At 39.9% G+C, this 13349-nt stretch overlaps 1 protein-coding gene across 4 annotated transcripts in view; it reads left to right on the top strand.

The window, feature by feature from the left end:
* The window catches only part of TGFBRAP1 (transforming growth factor beta receptor associated protein 1), a 31650-nt gene that overhangs the window by 16670 nt on the left and 1631 nt on the right, over positions 1-13349 (top strand). For all 4 annotated transcript variants that reach the window (XM_081327464.1, XM_081327465.1, XM_081327466.1 and 1 more), the window contains 6 exons: positions 2378-2719; positions 5115-5172; positions 8360-8503; positions 9914-10060; positions 10783-10942; positions 12899-13332. In XM_081327464.1, the coding sequence (XP_081183590.1) occupies positions 2378-2719; positions 5115-5172; positions 8360-8503; positions 9914-10060; positions 10783-10942; positions 12899-13332 (1285 nt within the window). The remainder of the gene's footprint in view (positions 1-2377; positions 2720-5114; positions 5173-8359; positions 8504-9913; positions 10061-10782; positions 10943-12898; positions 13333-13349) is intronic.

The raw sequence follows: 13349 nt of genomic DNA, 5'->3' as shown, positions 1-13349 counted from the left end.
GGTGCAATAGTTTGAACATTCTTTGGCACTGCCTTTCTTTGGAATTGGAATGTAAACTGATCTTTTCCAATCCTGTGGCCACTGTTGAGTTTTCCAATTTGCTGGCAAATTCAGTGTAACACTTACTGCATCATCTTTTAAGATTTTGAATAGCTCAGCTGGAATACTGTCACCTCCACTAGCTTTGTTGTTGCTCAGCTTTCCTAAGGCCCACTTCACTTCACATTCTAGGATGTCTGGCTTGAGGTCAGTGACCACCTCATCGTGGTTATCAGGGATGTTAAGCTCGTTCTTGTATAGTTCTTCTGTGTAATTTTGCCACCTCTTCTTAATCTCGTCTGCCTTTGTTAGGTTTCTGCCATTTTGGTCATTTATCATGCCCATTTTTGCATGAAACGTTCATCTCTCCAATTTTCTTGAAGAGATCTCTGGTCCTCCCTATTCTAGTGTTTTCTTCTATTTCTTTGCACTGTTCATTTAAGAAGGCATTCTTATCTCTTCTAGCTATTCTCTGGAATTCTGCATTCAGTTGAGTGTATTTTTCTTTTTCTCTCTTGCGTTTTGCTTCCCTCCTTTCCTCAGCTATTTGCAAAGCTTCCTCAGACAGCCATTTTGCTTTCTTGCATTTCTTTTTCTTTGGGATGGTTTTAGTTGCTACCTCTTGTACAATGTTGCGAACCTCCATCCATAGTTCTTCAGGCACTCTATTGGATCTAATTCCTTAAATCTATTTGTCACCTACCTGAGTGGCCTAGTGCTTTTCCCTACTTTCTTCAGTTTAAGCCTAAATTTTGCAATGAAAAGCTCATGGTTTGAGCCACAGTCAGCTCCTGGTCTTGTTTTTACTGACTGTATAGAGCTTCTCCATCTTTGGCTGCAGAGCACATAGTCAGTCTAATTTCTGTGTTGACCGTCTGGTGATGTCCATGTGTAGGTCCGTCTCTTGGGTTGTTGGAAAAGAGTGGACATCATAAAGACATCATTTTTTGGTGTTAGTTCTATAAGGTGGTGTAAGGCTTTATAGAACCGGTGAATTTCATCCTCTTCAGCACCAGTGGTTGGGGCATAGACTTGGACTACTGTGATATTGAATGGTTTACCTTGGATTCGAACTGAGATCATTCTGTCATTTTGGAGATTGTATCCCAGTATTGCTTTTCCTACTCTTTTATTGACTATGAAGGCTACTCCATTTCTTCTGAGGGATTCTTGCCCACAGTAGTATACCTGATGGTCATCTGAATTTAAATTCACCCATTCCTGTCCATTTTAGTTTGCTGTTCCTAAGATGTTGATGTTCAGTCTTGTCATCTCGTTTGACCACGTCCAGCTTGCCTTGATTCATGGATCTTACATTCCAGGTTCCCATGGAGAAAAACTCTTTACAGCATTGGACTTTCCTTTTACCACCAGATACATCCACAGCTGAGCGTCCTTTCATCTTTGGCCCAGTCACTTCATTCTTTCTGGCACTACTAGTACTAGCCATCTGCTCTTCCCCAGTAGCATATTGGACGCCTTCGGACCTGAGGGGCTCATCTTCCAGCGTCATATCGTTTTGCCTTTTGGTACTGTCCATGGGGTTTTCATGGCAAAGATACTGGAGTGGGTTGCCATTTCCCTCTCCAGTGGATCACATTTTGTCATTACTCTCTGCTATGACCTGTCCATCTTGGGTGGCCCTGCATGGCATAGCTCATAGCTTACAGTATAATAAGTAAAAAGTAGTACAAAGTAATTAAAATTAGGAGAGTTAAATTGAAAAGCTAAAAACCAAGACAATGGGTGGCATGTGTCTTCTCTACCTCATCAGCCACACCATTGTAACAGGTCTCTCAAGGCCCAGGCCAAGTAGCAAAGCTAAGTTTTCAGGCTCTCCCAGAAGGCCAGGAGTGTGGTGGCAGATGTCACCTCCAATAGGAGCATATTCCTGAGGGCAGGGGCCACAACCGAAAAGGCTTTTCTCCTGGACTATGCCAGTCAAAATTCTTTGGCAGATGGGATCCAAAGTAAGCTTTTTCCGCTGTAGTGAGTGGAGTGGGCTAGTCCCATTGGGATGAGAGAGTTTCTCAGATACCCTGGACCAATCTACAAAGGGCTTTAAATTGGACTTGGAAGCAAATTGGCAACCAGTGTTGCTCATGCAACAACAGTGTCATATGTGCCATCTGAGGGGCTTCCAGAATTGACTGTGTTGCTGCATTCTGTACCAATTGTAGCTTCCAAATACTATTCAAGGCTAGCCCCATGTAGAGTGCGTTGTAGTAATCCTACCAAGAGATGATAAAGAATGAGTGTTGTTATTGTGTGTAAGAGTGCACACCTCTGTATACTTGTCTTCCTTTTTATTACATCTCATTTGATATTATAATTGCAGAAGCAGCCAGTTTGATGTCCGTGAGCTGATTTGTCTCTACCCCTTACTGTTGCCTACTTCCTCTTCATTCATGCGGTCACATCCTCCTCTGCATGAATATGCTGACTTAAACCAACTTACACAAGGGGACCAGGAGAAGATGATCAAGTGCAAGCAATTTCTCATGACCTATCTGAGTGAGGTCCGCAGCACTGACCTCACAAATGGCTACAAGGAGGATATTGATACAGCCCTGTTGAAACTCTATGCAGAGTCCAATCATGAAAGTCTTCTGGATCTCCTGGTCTCTGAGAATTCTTGCCTTCTGGCAGACAGTGCTGCATGGTTGGAGAAGCACAAAAAGTAAGCACAAAATTCTCCAAATAATCCTAGACTCTGTACAACTCTAATCCAAAGCCCTGTCAACTTTGCTGCTCACCTCTTGGTATATTGAACCAGAAGCCTGTATCTCTTTGACATAAGCCAGTCACAGTGGGAACCTTTTTCGTTATAATTTGACTGATTGATTTAAAAATCCTTTTACACACAGATACTGTAATACTACCTCTGTGTAGCTACTACTACTACTACTATTCCTAAAGGTACTTTTTCAAGAGGCAAGTGTACTTTGTTTTTCCTTGAAGACGTTTTGCTTCTCATAAAAGACACTTCTTCAGTTCTTCCGACTCTAACGACCAGATCAGGGCTTTTCAACCTTTTCACAGATTGTACCACTTTTAGGACATGACAGTATTCGAGTACCACCAGTGCTTAGCAAGGTATCAAAAACTTGATGACCCAAAAAAAGGGGTGGGTGGGATTTTGGGCTTTACTGGTTAGATTCATTTGTTGTTATAGAAATGGCTAGTTTATAATACTATGGAAAAGTAAAAAGTTGAGGTTCAATGTTAATGCTTCCTCCCCCTCACTTTTCACTTTTTCTCTCACTTTTGCTCGCAAAAGCCCCCCCCCCACTCACTCACACTTTGCTCACAAAGGCCCTCCTCTCGCTCACTCACTCACCCTTCACTCGCAAAGGCCCCTCGCTCGCTCTCTCCTCACTGTTTTGCTAACAAAAGCCTCTTCTCTCTCTTCCTTTTTTTTCCTCTCCCTCTCCTGCCAAAACCTGCTCCTTTTATAGCTTCTCCTCTCTCCACACTTCTCCTCCTTTTCTCTTCCGGGTGCGCTGGAAGCTCCAGTCAACATGCAGCCATGTGTACAGATCTTGGGGCTTCTGCCAAGCCCTGCAGCTCCAGCTGATCTCCAGGCTTGCGTGGCGCCGCTTTAGCTCATTCCCTTCCCCGCTACACTTGGCTAGGGGTCGCGTATCACCTGCCAGGTGCTAAAGTACCACCAGTGGTACACATACCACCAGTTGAAAAGCCCTGGGCAAGATGACTGCAAGGAATATAAATCCTTCCATTGTCCACCATTCAGTCAGAATTGAAGAAGCTTCTTGGATGAGAAGCAAAACATCTTCAAGGAAAAACAAAAGTCCAGTTGTCTTTTGAAAAAGCATCTTTGGGACAACCATGACCTGGATGACTGAGAATCTCCTTAGACATACATCTTCACCTTTTCCTCCCCCTCCTTCAAATTTATATGTTTTACAGTTTCCAAAGAGTCTGAATCATAAGTTAGATCATCTTAGGTTTCCAAACTAGATCCTTTGGATTCAAAAATTTCTGCAAACTATTTTGCTGCTATAATTGTCATTAGTTATTTCTTGAATTAGAAAAATTATATAGCCGCCCAACTCACGGTGACTCTGCGCACCTTACAGAAATAAATACCATAAGAGGCACTTTGGTCTAGTGCACAGGTCTGCAACCCGCGGCTCCGGAGCCGCATGCGGCTCTTTCAGCCGTCTCTTGCGGCTCCCAGTCCTCTGCCATGTGCAGTCCAAAAAAAAAAAAAAAAGTGGGACTAAAAAAATTCAACCAATCAATTCAGATATGCAGGGTAGGTGCATATCTCGCCTTGGCTCCACTCTTCAGTCAAACCCTGTTCTGCACATGCACGCATGTACGTGCATGTGCACACATTTTTTGCGGCTCCCAGTTTTTCCTTTTGTGAGGCAACCCGTTCCGAGTGGCTCTTTCACTGTTTCAGGTTGCTGACCCCTGGTCTAGTGATTAAGGCACCAAGCTGGACACCAGGAGTCTGTGAGTTCTTAGCATGGAAGTCCACTGGTGATTTTGGGCCGGTCACTCCCTCAGCCCAACTTGCCTCACATGGTTGTTGAGGAGAAAGCAGGAGGAAAAAGAACTGATATGTATGTTTGCTGCCTTAAATTATTTATAAAAATAGATAAAGATGGGATAATATAAATCAGAAAGAATCTGATTTTTAAGATACACCCAAGTTAATTTTTCAAAGGACTGTAAACCACTGCATGACTGGTGGCCCAGGACTGACTCCCATGTTCCGAGTCGAGGGCAATTTTGCTGAGGTAGCAAAATTACTTCTTCCTAGTAAATCTCTGCTATATAAATGAAATCCAGGTAGCAGGTCATCTTGTGGGTAGAGTTTGTTTCCTTGCACACTTTCATTGCTAAGCCCTCATTTGCCTCCTACTGTGGTGGAAGTAGATGATAAAGGCAAATTTTGGAATAAAGTTATGCTAGCCTGAAACTGGAAGAATGTATTCAAAACCTAAACCAAGGGCTCTCAAACTTTGTCCCAACTCCCTAAAATAATACATACTTATTCCTGCTGTACTGCCTAAGTCACTTGCTATTTCATATTCCTTGTACAGGTTTTTTGCACTTGGGCTCCTGTATCACTCAAATGGTCAAGATGCTGCAGCATTACAGGTTAGTGTGCAGAATGGCTTAGCTCTTTCTTTTTACACTTTAAGTCTGTTCAAAACTTGTGGTGTAGCGATTAAGGTCCTGAGCCTGCAGATGGGAGATCAAGGTTCTACTCCTACCTTAGGCATGGAAGCCTGCTGAGTGACTTTAAGCCAGTCCCTCCCTAATCAGCATCAGTTTCTGCAACAAATAATTACCATTCTAATATATTTTTAGACAGAGGCAAAAATATTAGGAAGGGAGGGTGTTTATTAAGACCTACACATAGTAAAATAAAGATTTAGACATTCAAAGAGGAAGAAAGATCTGTGTAGTTGGAATATGTGGGCTTTTTTCCTCCCGGTAGATAAAAGGGAATTTGTATATGTGTTTCTGTGTGATAGTGTGTGTATATAAATACATAGAGAATATAAGGTTGTTCTGTGGATTAAGAAGAAGATATTGTAATATGGAGTGAGGGATTGTTCTTGTAAACCTGTTTGCAACTTGTGAAAGAAACTAGGTAGTGGCTTCCGATGGCGACGCGACGCCGAAGACAGCCGTTTTCGGGCTGCCCGCTCCGCAGCTGTGTTTTTCCATCGTAAACAGCGCCGATCAGCTGTTTAGATGGATTTGAAGCCCCCTCCTTGGGAGAAGAGGAGGGGGTGAGGCCCCAGGTAGGGGTTGAGCTCTCCGGGGCTGCCTGAGCTGAGAGTTTGGGCGGCTGAAGGATTGACCCCCCCCCCGAAGCCTGGGTTGCTCCGAGCTGCGCAGCGCCCCTGCTCCGGGATTTATGGAGCAGAGCCAGGCGTTAGCAACCACCCCTGCCAAAAGGAAATACTTTTGATTGTCAAGATGCAGGCAGAGCGGTACAGGAGGTCAAGGTGATGTGGACTCTTATCTTTACTCTCTAGCTCAATGGATTTTATAGCTTTAAAGTGAAAGTGCGCAATAAGTGAAAGTGGGGGAAGATGGCGGCTAAAACTTCTAAAGCTCTTCGGAGTGCGGGGTCTTCCCTGGTGCAACAGACCTCATTGCAAGCTTTGCTTCCTCCTGCACCTCCTCCGGCATTGACGCTTAAGGATTTACAAGACGCTCTTGGAAAGCATTCACAATTGATGTCTGACATGATGGATGAAAAGCTGAAAAAGTTGGAGGAGAAACTGGAGAAGAAGATGGAAGAGAAGTTTAGAGCAATGAGGGTGGACATGTTGTCTATGATTGAATCTGTAGCTGAATGTGTGCAACAGCTGGATGAAAAAGTGAAGGATCTCAGTCAAAAGAACTCTATATTAGAAGCAAAGGTATTAGAAATTGAAAATATAAGGGATAAAATGGACGGAGAATTGAGCCTTGCTCAGTATCATCAGATGCAGTATGCTATTAGAATCAGGGGTTTAAAGGAGAACTGTAAAGAAGATTTAAAGCAGCTGATTTCTGAGGCTCTGGAAGGGGTATTGGGCCAGCCAGCATCTGAAATTGAGGGAAATATGGACAAAATTTTTCGTGTAAATTCATGGATTGCAAGACAAAGGAAGTTACCCAGAGATGTGGTGGTCTATTTTACAAAGAGAGTAATTAGAGATGAAGTTATTCAAGCTGCTTATGATACTAAACTGGTAGTGGCTGAGCAAGAAGTCTTGGTTTTAAAAGAGATTCCTCCGAAGATTTTAAGGAGAAGGAAAGATTTTGCATTTTTAGTACAGGAACTTAAGAAATGTGATATTAAGTTTAGATGGGAGATTCCAGTTGGACTGGTGGTGACGCATGAAGGTAAAAGACATCGTCTGGTTACTGTGGCCCAGGCACGTGATTTTTATAGCAATGTGTTAAAAGCAACCCCCCTATCATTTTTGGAAGCTGTTAAGGGATACGGCGAGGTAAAGCTTCAAGATGTTGCAGACAGACAGATAGAGGACAATGGTGTTGGAGGGGATCAAGATACAGTTTCATTGGATGTTGCAGGAGGCCAGAGGAAGACGCGTGCCGCCCTAAGAAGAGCGAGACGAGAGCAAGAGCAAGACCAGCAGATAGTTATGGAATCTCCAAAGTGTATTTACAGTGAAGATGTGGGAGGGGCGCGGTCCAAAGAAGTTTTGGGGGTCATGACAGACGTGCTCCAAAAGTTTTGGGGCGTTAAGATTGCTGATTAAATTTTTAAATTAGTATCTTAATGGATTAAATTTATCATAGAGGAGAAAGAAAGTTTTTTTTAATATTTAACACAATTTAAGATGGATGTTATTTGCTTGTTAGAAAAGTATATTAGGGTTATGGACTAAAAGTGTGTGTTGAACTAAGAATGGGTATGCAAGCTCCTAATTAACAACAAGTTGTCTTACAGACTGCTTAAACTTTTTTTTTTACTCTTTTTATTTGAACTCAAGGATGACTTGGAACTGCGAGACATTTGGTGCGATACATGCAAGAATTATTTTTGATTATGGTTTAGTTTGGTTGGAGATTATTAAGGCTAGTAGATAGGCGCTTTTGGCGCATAACTGAGAATTTGTTTTTTTTTTTCTTTGAAATTAATATGAATAAGGACTGGGATTAAGAAAATCTATTCTGAGTAAAGCTCCTTTCTGTTTTTCTCTTTTTCTTTTTTACTTTATTTGTAATATTAATATTGTTTGTATTCATTTTACATGAGCTAGAGGGAGATAGAACTAATAGTTTATTGCTGATAACATAGGGGTGCTTATGTTTGTTTTTTTATTTTATACCCTGTATTTAGCTCTGGGAAGTTGGGGGGGGGAGGAGGGAATGGGGGGAAGGGATAGGGAGGGTTGGGTGGGGGTGGGGGAGGGGGGGATTAAAGTCAAAATGTATTGTAAAACTTTTTAAATAAAAAAAAGAAAGAAACTAGGTAGTTTGCTGGCAACCCCCGTGCTCTTCTTGCTTTTGAATGTGAAACAGTGCATAGCCCTAAGTTTTTATGTATGGCTTTAATAAGCTCTCCTCTATTCCTCAAGGTCTGTTCTTTCAGGAGGATGGCCTAGAGCAGGTGTGTCAAACTGCTGGCCTGTGGGCCGGATGCGTCATGGCGAAACCGCACCCACCCTATTACTGGCAATGGAAAAAAATATCGCAATACATCGTGACACATCACGTGATGTTGCAAGTTTGACACCCCTGGCCTAGAACCTAAGAAAAAAAAGCATTTGTCCTTTTTAAAGATTGAAGTGAAACTTCTGTTTCTTTACTTTAGTTATGGATACAGATAGTCAATGGGGAAATTCAGGATTCTACACGTACAGACCTTTATGACTATATTGTAGACTTCCTAACCTCCTGTTCTGACCATGAATTGGTGTGGAAGTATGCAGAATGGATCTTGGAGCATAACGAGGAGGTATGTAGCTAAATCCTTTGGGGAAAAGTTTTAAAAATTGCTGTTGCTTGGATATCTTGTCTAGATTAATTAGACCTATACATTGAGTTTTATTCATGAAATCTTTCATTCTGTCCCTTTGTTATTCCAGTATCGTAACTCCCAAGCAAAAGTCACGGTGTTTATGAAGCAAGTATCAAACTATCATTCAGATGCAATTATAGTTGTAGGTACCAGGCTGTAGGTCTAACATGAACCTTCATTTTTGTTGTTCCTCTTGTTTTTAAGGCACTGTTTCTCAGGGTTTATTTTACTTGATTTGGAGCATAGAATTTAATACCTGGAAAATGCAGTATTTTTGTTAAGAGTTTTTATGAAGTCTAAATTGTATTCCTCACTCTAAGGAGGGAAGTGCAAATATGTTAGGTTTTGTTTTGATTTTTCAAACACTGAATTCAGTTGTAATACAATGTCTAATTTTGACAGTGTCAAAAACATATCTAGCAAACGTAAATTCAATGGTAAAAAAGTAAGGTTCTACATTTAGGCAAGAAAACCCAAATGCACAGGTATAGGTGGTACCTTGCTTAATAGTAATAACTGTGAGAGGGATCTCGGAGTCCTAGTGGACAATCACTTAAATATGAGCCAGCATTGTGCTGCAGCTGCCAAAAAAGCCAACATAGTGCTAGGCTGCATTAACAGAGGGATAGCATCAAGATCATGTGAAGTTTTAATATCACTTTACAATGCCTTGGTAAGGCCGCACTTGGAATACTGCATCCAGGTTTGGTGACAACGATGTAAAGAAGATGTTGAGACTCTAGAAAGAGTACAGAGGAGAGCAACAAAGATGATTAGGGGATAGGAGGCTAAAACATATAAGGAACGGTTGCTGGAATTGAGTATGTCTAGTTTAATGAAGAGAAGGATGAGGGGTGACATGATAGCAGTGTTCCAATATCTCGGGCTGCCACAAAAAAGAGGGAATCAAGCTATTTTCCAAAGCACCTGAAGGCAGGACAAGAAGCAACGGATGGAAACTAACTAAAGAGGGAAGCAACCTAGAACTAAGGAGAAATTTCCTGACAGTTAGAACAATTAACCAGTGGAACAACCTGCCTCCAGAAGCTGTAAATGCTCCAACACTGGAGGTTTTTAAGAAGAGACTGGACAGCCACTTGTCTAAAATGGTATAGGGTTTCCTGCCTGAGCAGGGAGTTGGACTAGATGATCTCCAAGGTCCCTTCAATAATAATAATAATAATAATAATAATAATAATAATAATAATAATAATAATAATAATAATAATAATAATTTTTCCAAATGTCTGTGTGAATAAAGCAAGAAAAAAGTAAACCGTTTCAGAAACTGGTCTATGAACTGTCTCGTGTACAATTCTGGAATCTCTAAATGTTATATTGTTTTAGGTTGGTGTATACATTTTCACTAAAAGGCCTGTGGAAGACCAAGAGAAAAACAGCTTTAACCCAGATGATGTCATCAAATGCCTTAAAAAATATCCAGTGTCACTAGTAAAATACTTGGAATACTTAGTTCTAGAAAAAAGAATAAAAGTAAGTTTGGGTGAGGACTTCTGTAGAATATTAATGCTTTGAAAGGGACTATACAGTATAAATGTGTTTGCCTGAGTGTTCCAAGCTGTACTTGTGCATTTACATTTTGTGTTTTAGTGAATTCAGCATACTTGTCTAATTCTCTTCTGTAGGGTAACTTGGGAGTTGAACCGTATGTCATCACCCCTTGTTTATTCAAATTCTACATAGAACTGCCAATGAAATTGGATGTTGTAAAAGTGAATGGTGGGAATGGTATAACATTCACATTTTATACGCATACAAGTTTTTGTACTTATGTACATTTGATAAACTAAAAACAAAGAATTATTTTTACATTATTTCCTCTGTTAGTTGCTATAGTTCAAGTGTAAAAAGAACTAACTGAAATGCCAGAAAAATAGACATCCTTCTCAGCTGTGTCTAATACTGTACTTGTGTCCTCGACTGCAGCACAGATATGAAATAAATATTTTGACTTAATCTTTAATTTCCCTCTAATCTCAGAAGTATATATTTGGGCAGCTTTAGAAATTAAAATGTTGCTCTCCCGGAATTACTTTGACTATGACTTCGTTGTTTGTATGTTATACTTTTAACACACCTAATAGAAGCTTTTGACATCATGTCTTAATACTTTATATGAGTTTTATTGAAATACTTGATAAAAATGGTGTATGAAAACTGCTCTGATGTTGGTTTGGTTACTTTGATTTTCACAGAAGGAAAAATACCACACCCATCTAGCAGTGCTTTACCTCAATGATGTGCTCCATCTGAAGTCACTGGGTGCTGAGAGGCAGGAAAAGCTGACCAAAATGCAGACAAAACTACGCAGTCTTCTGCAGAGATCTGACCTTTACCGAGTTCATTTCATTTTAGGTAAGACACTTCAAACTATATTTATCACAAGCTTTTTTCTATCAAGAAATGTATTGTTTTCAGGGTTTAATTTATTGCATTTGAGTCCAGTGTTGGGCAGAGCTGATGTGTATTGCCAGACTCCAAAATGTTTGAGACTATTTCTCCATGTCTCCCTCCCCGCCCCCTCACACACACACAAACACACACACACACTTTTAATCTTTTGTTTCTCTTGTCTGGTGGACTGCCAAGAAATAGTTTGCTTTTGCCAGAAATAAGAACTGATTGCTTTTAGAAGACTTTTGAATCTACAGTTTGAAATGTATTATAGAGGCTCAAAGGTATGATGCCAAGAAAGGCACAATGTGATGTGAAGTTATGTTATTGTGGGATTATATTTAAGGTCTTGTATTGAGACCAATTTTTATTGCTTTATGGTCAGTTTAGGCTTCAGGATAACTCAGAATTGATCCAACAACCTGAAATCTGAACCCTTCTAAAATGCAATATGAAGCAGTTCATTTAATTATTAGAAAACATAGAATACATTGCCACAATATTTGATACTGAGAAATTTAGCAAACGGACAATACTTAATTCTTAGGGGGAAAGGATGAGTATATTCATTGTTCCATTAAACATGGTTCCATTAATTAGAGCTAGAATACTTGAATACTGCTCCGAGATGAATGTTAATGGCTTGTATTAAACCTTAATTGAAATGAAATCGAGATTCTGTGTTGCCATTTTAACTAATCTTTCCCTGAAGGTGTAATGGGGGTGTCATTTGAGCTATTACATGTTTTAAGGATCTGTGGAGTTTATAACATTTGGGAATTGGACAGCTTTATTCTGCCAGGTAGAACAAACTTTGAGGTTAAAGTCATCAGTCAATGTCTCTGTTTGCCATTTTGGGGGATAACCATGGAAGAAGCACTAATATGGTTGAAAAATTCATTTCTAAAATGTATGGTTGGTTTCCAAAGAAGTGACACAGCTGTGTAATTAGAAGAGAAACAGGTTGTTCTCCATTTGCCTATTATATCAGAAAAGATTTAACAGTTGATTCAAATTAAATAGAGTAGATAGTTCTTCAGCATTGGGCCTTACTTGTAAGAAATCCTACATTTTTCCAGTATTATTTGTGATCAAGTTGGGAAAATATGCCTGGAAGAATTCTCCTTACCCTAAAAGTTTTTATTTATAAGTAGCAAAGGTTTGGGTGAAGTTTATTGTTAGGCAGATTGTAATAATAAACCTTTTGCTTACTTCCATGTCACCAAGATTGTAAGAGAGATACTGTTCATGCTGATTACTTAATTTAAACTGATGTTATAATATTTTAAGGTGTTGCATATTAGTAATATTTTGAACTCATCTAAGAATCATCCTATAGAAGAGCAGTCACTGACATGTGAATATGACTGCTGTCAGGATCCATTATCTCTTAGATTATCAGCCTGTATTCAAATTAAAGAAATAATCTTTAGAATGCAAGTAGACTATAATTTTGTTTGTGTGCTACTGAAAAGGCTGATAAAAATATTATTTTAACTCGTGTTATGAGTCTTTTCTGATGACTAATCAAGATGCTCTACAATTATATGTATATTATATGTGTAATGTTTTGCACATATCTTCAGAACAAAACTATGTGAATTCACCTCCATTTTTGCTTTATAAGAGGTCACGATGGGTCAAAACTCTAGTAGGTATCTTGGTCTGAATGTATTTTTCAGTTGACTTCTTATTGTGTAAAATAATCAAGAGTCTTATATCAGCTTAAAAGTTCACAGATTGATTGTAGATTTCATGGACTGTGATTAATTTCACTAGATATAAAAGCATCTTGAGTTGTGCATCTATGGAGGCAGAATGAGAGGGAGATAAAATATCTGGATATGAAATGTATTTTAGGCCAACCCAAGATAAATTTCTTTTCGTAAAGCTTATATTTAAATTTGCATTTGGCAGATAAAATTGCTGGCACAGATCTTCATGCTGAGTGTGCAATACTGTATGGAAAGTTAGAAGAGCATGAAAAAGCTCTGCACATTCTGGTCCATGAACTGAAGGACTTCTCAGCCGCTGAGGACTACTGCCTATGGAATTCCGAGAGCAAGGGCCTTCCCTACAGACAGAAGCTTTTTCATATGCTGCTCTCAACATATTTCAATTCCAGCACACCCAACCATGAGCTGAATATGGCAGCCGTTGACCTCCTGAACAATCGTGCAGCTGAATTTGATGCTGCATGGGTTTTGCAGCTTATTCCTGCTAGCTGGTCCATACAGCTTCTCTCCTCGTTTCTGATGGGTGCAATGAGGGAAAGTCTCCATTCACAAAGAATGGCTGAGATTGCACTGAGCTTAACAAAAGCTGAGAATCTTATTTACAAGCATGAAAAGGTAAGTTTATAGGGTTT

Source organism: Vipera berus (genome assembly GCF_964194415.1).
Source record: "Vipera berus genome assembly, chromosome: 4".
Classification (NCBI taxonomy): Eukaryota; Metazoa; Chordata; class Lepidosauria; order Squamata; family Viperidae; genus Vipera; species Vipera berus.
The sequence above is the reverse complement of the archived record's forward strand: the minus strand, read 5'-3'. Positions and strand labels throughout refer to the sequence as shown.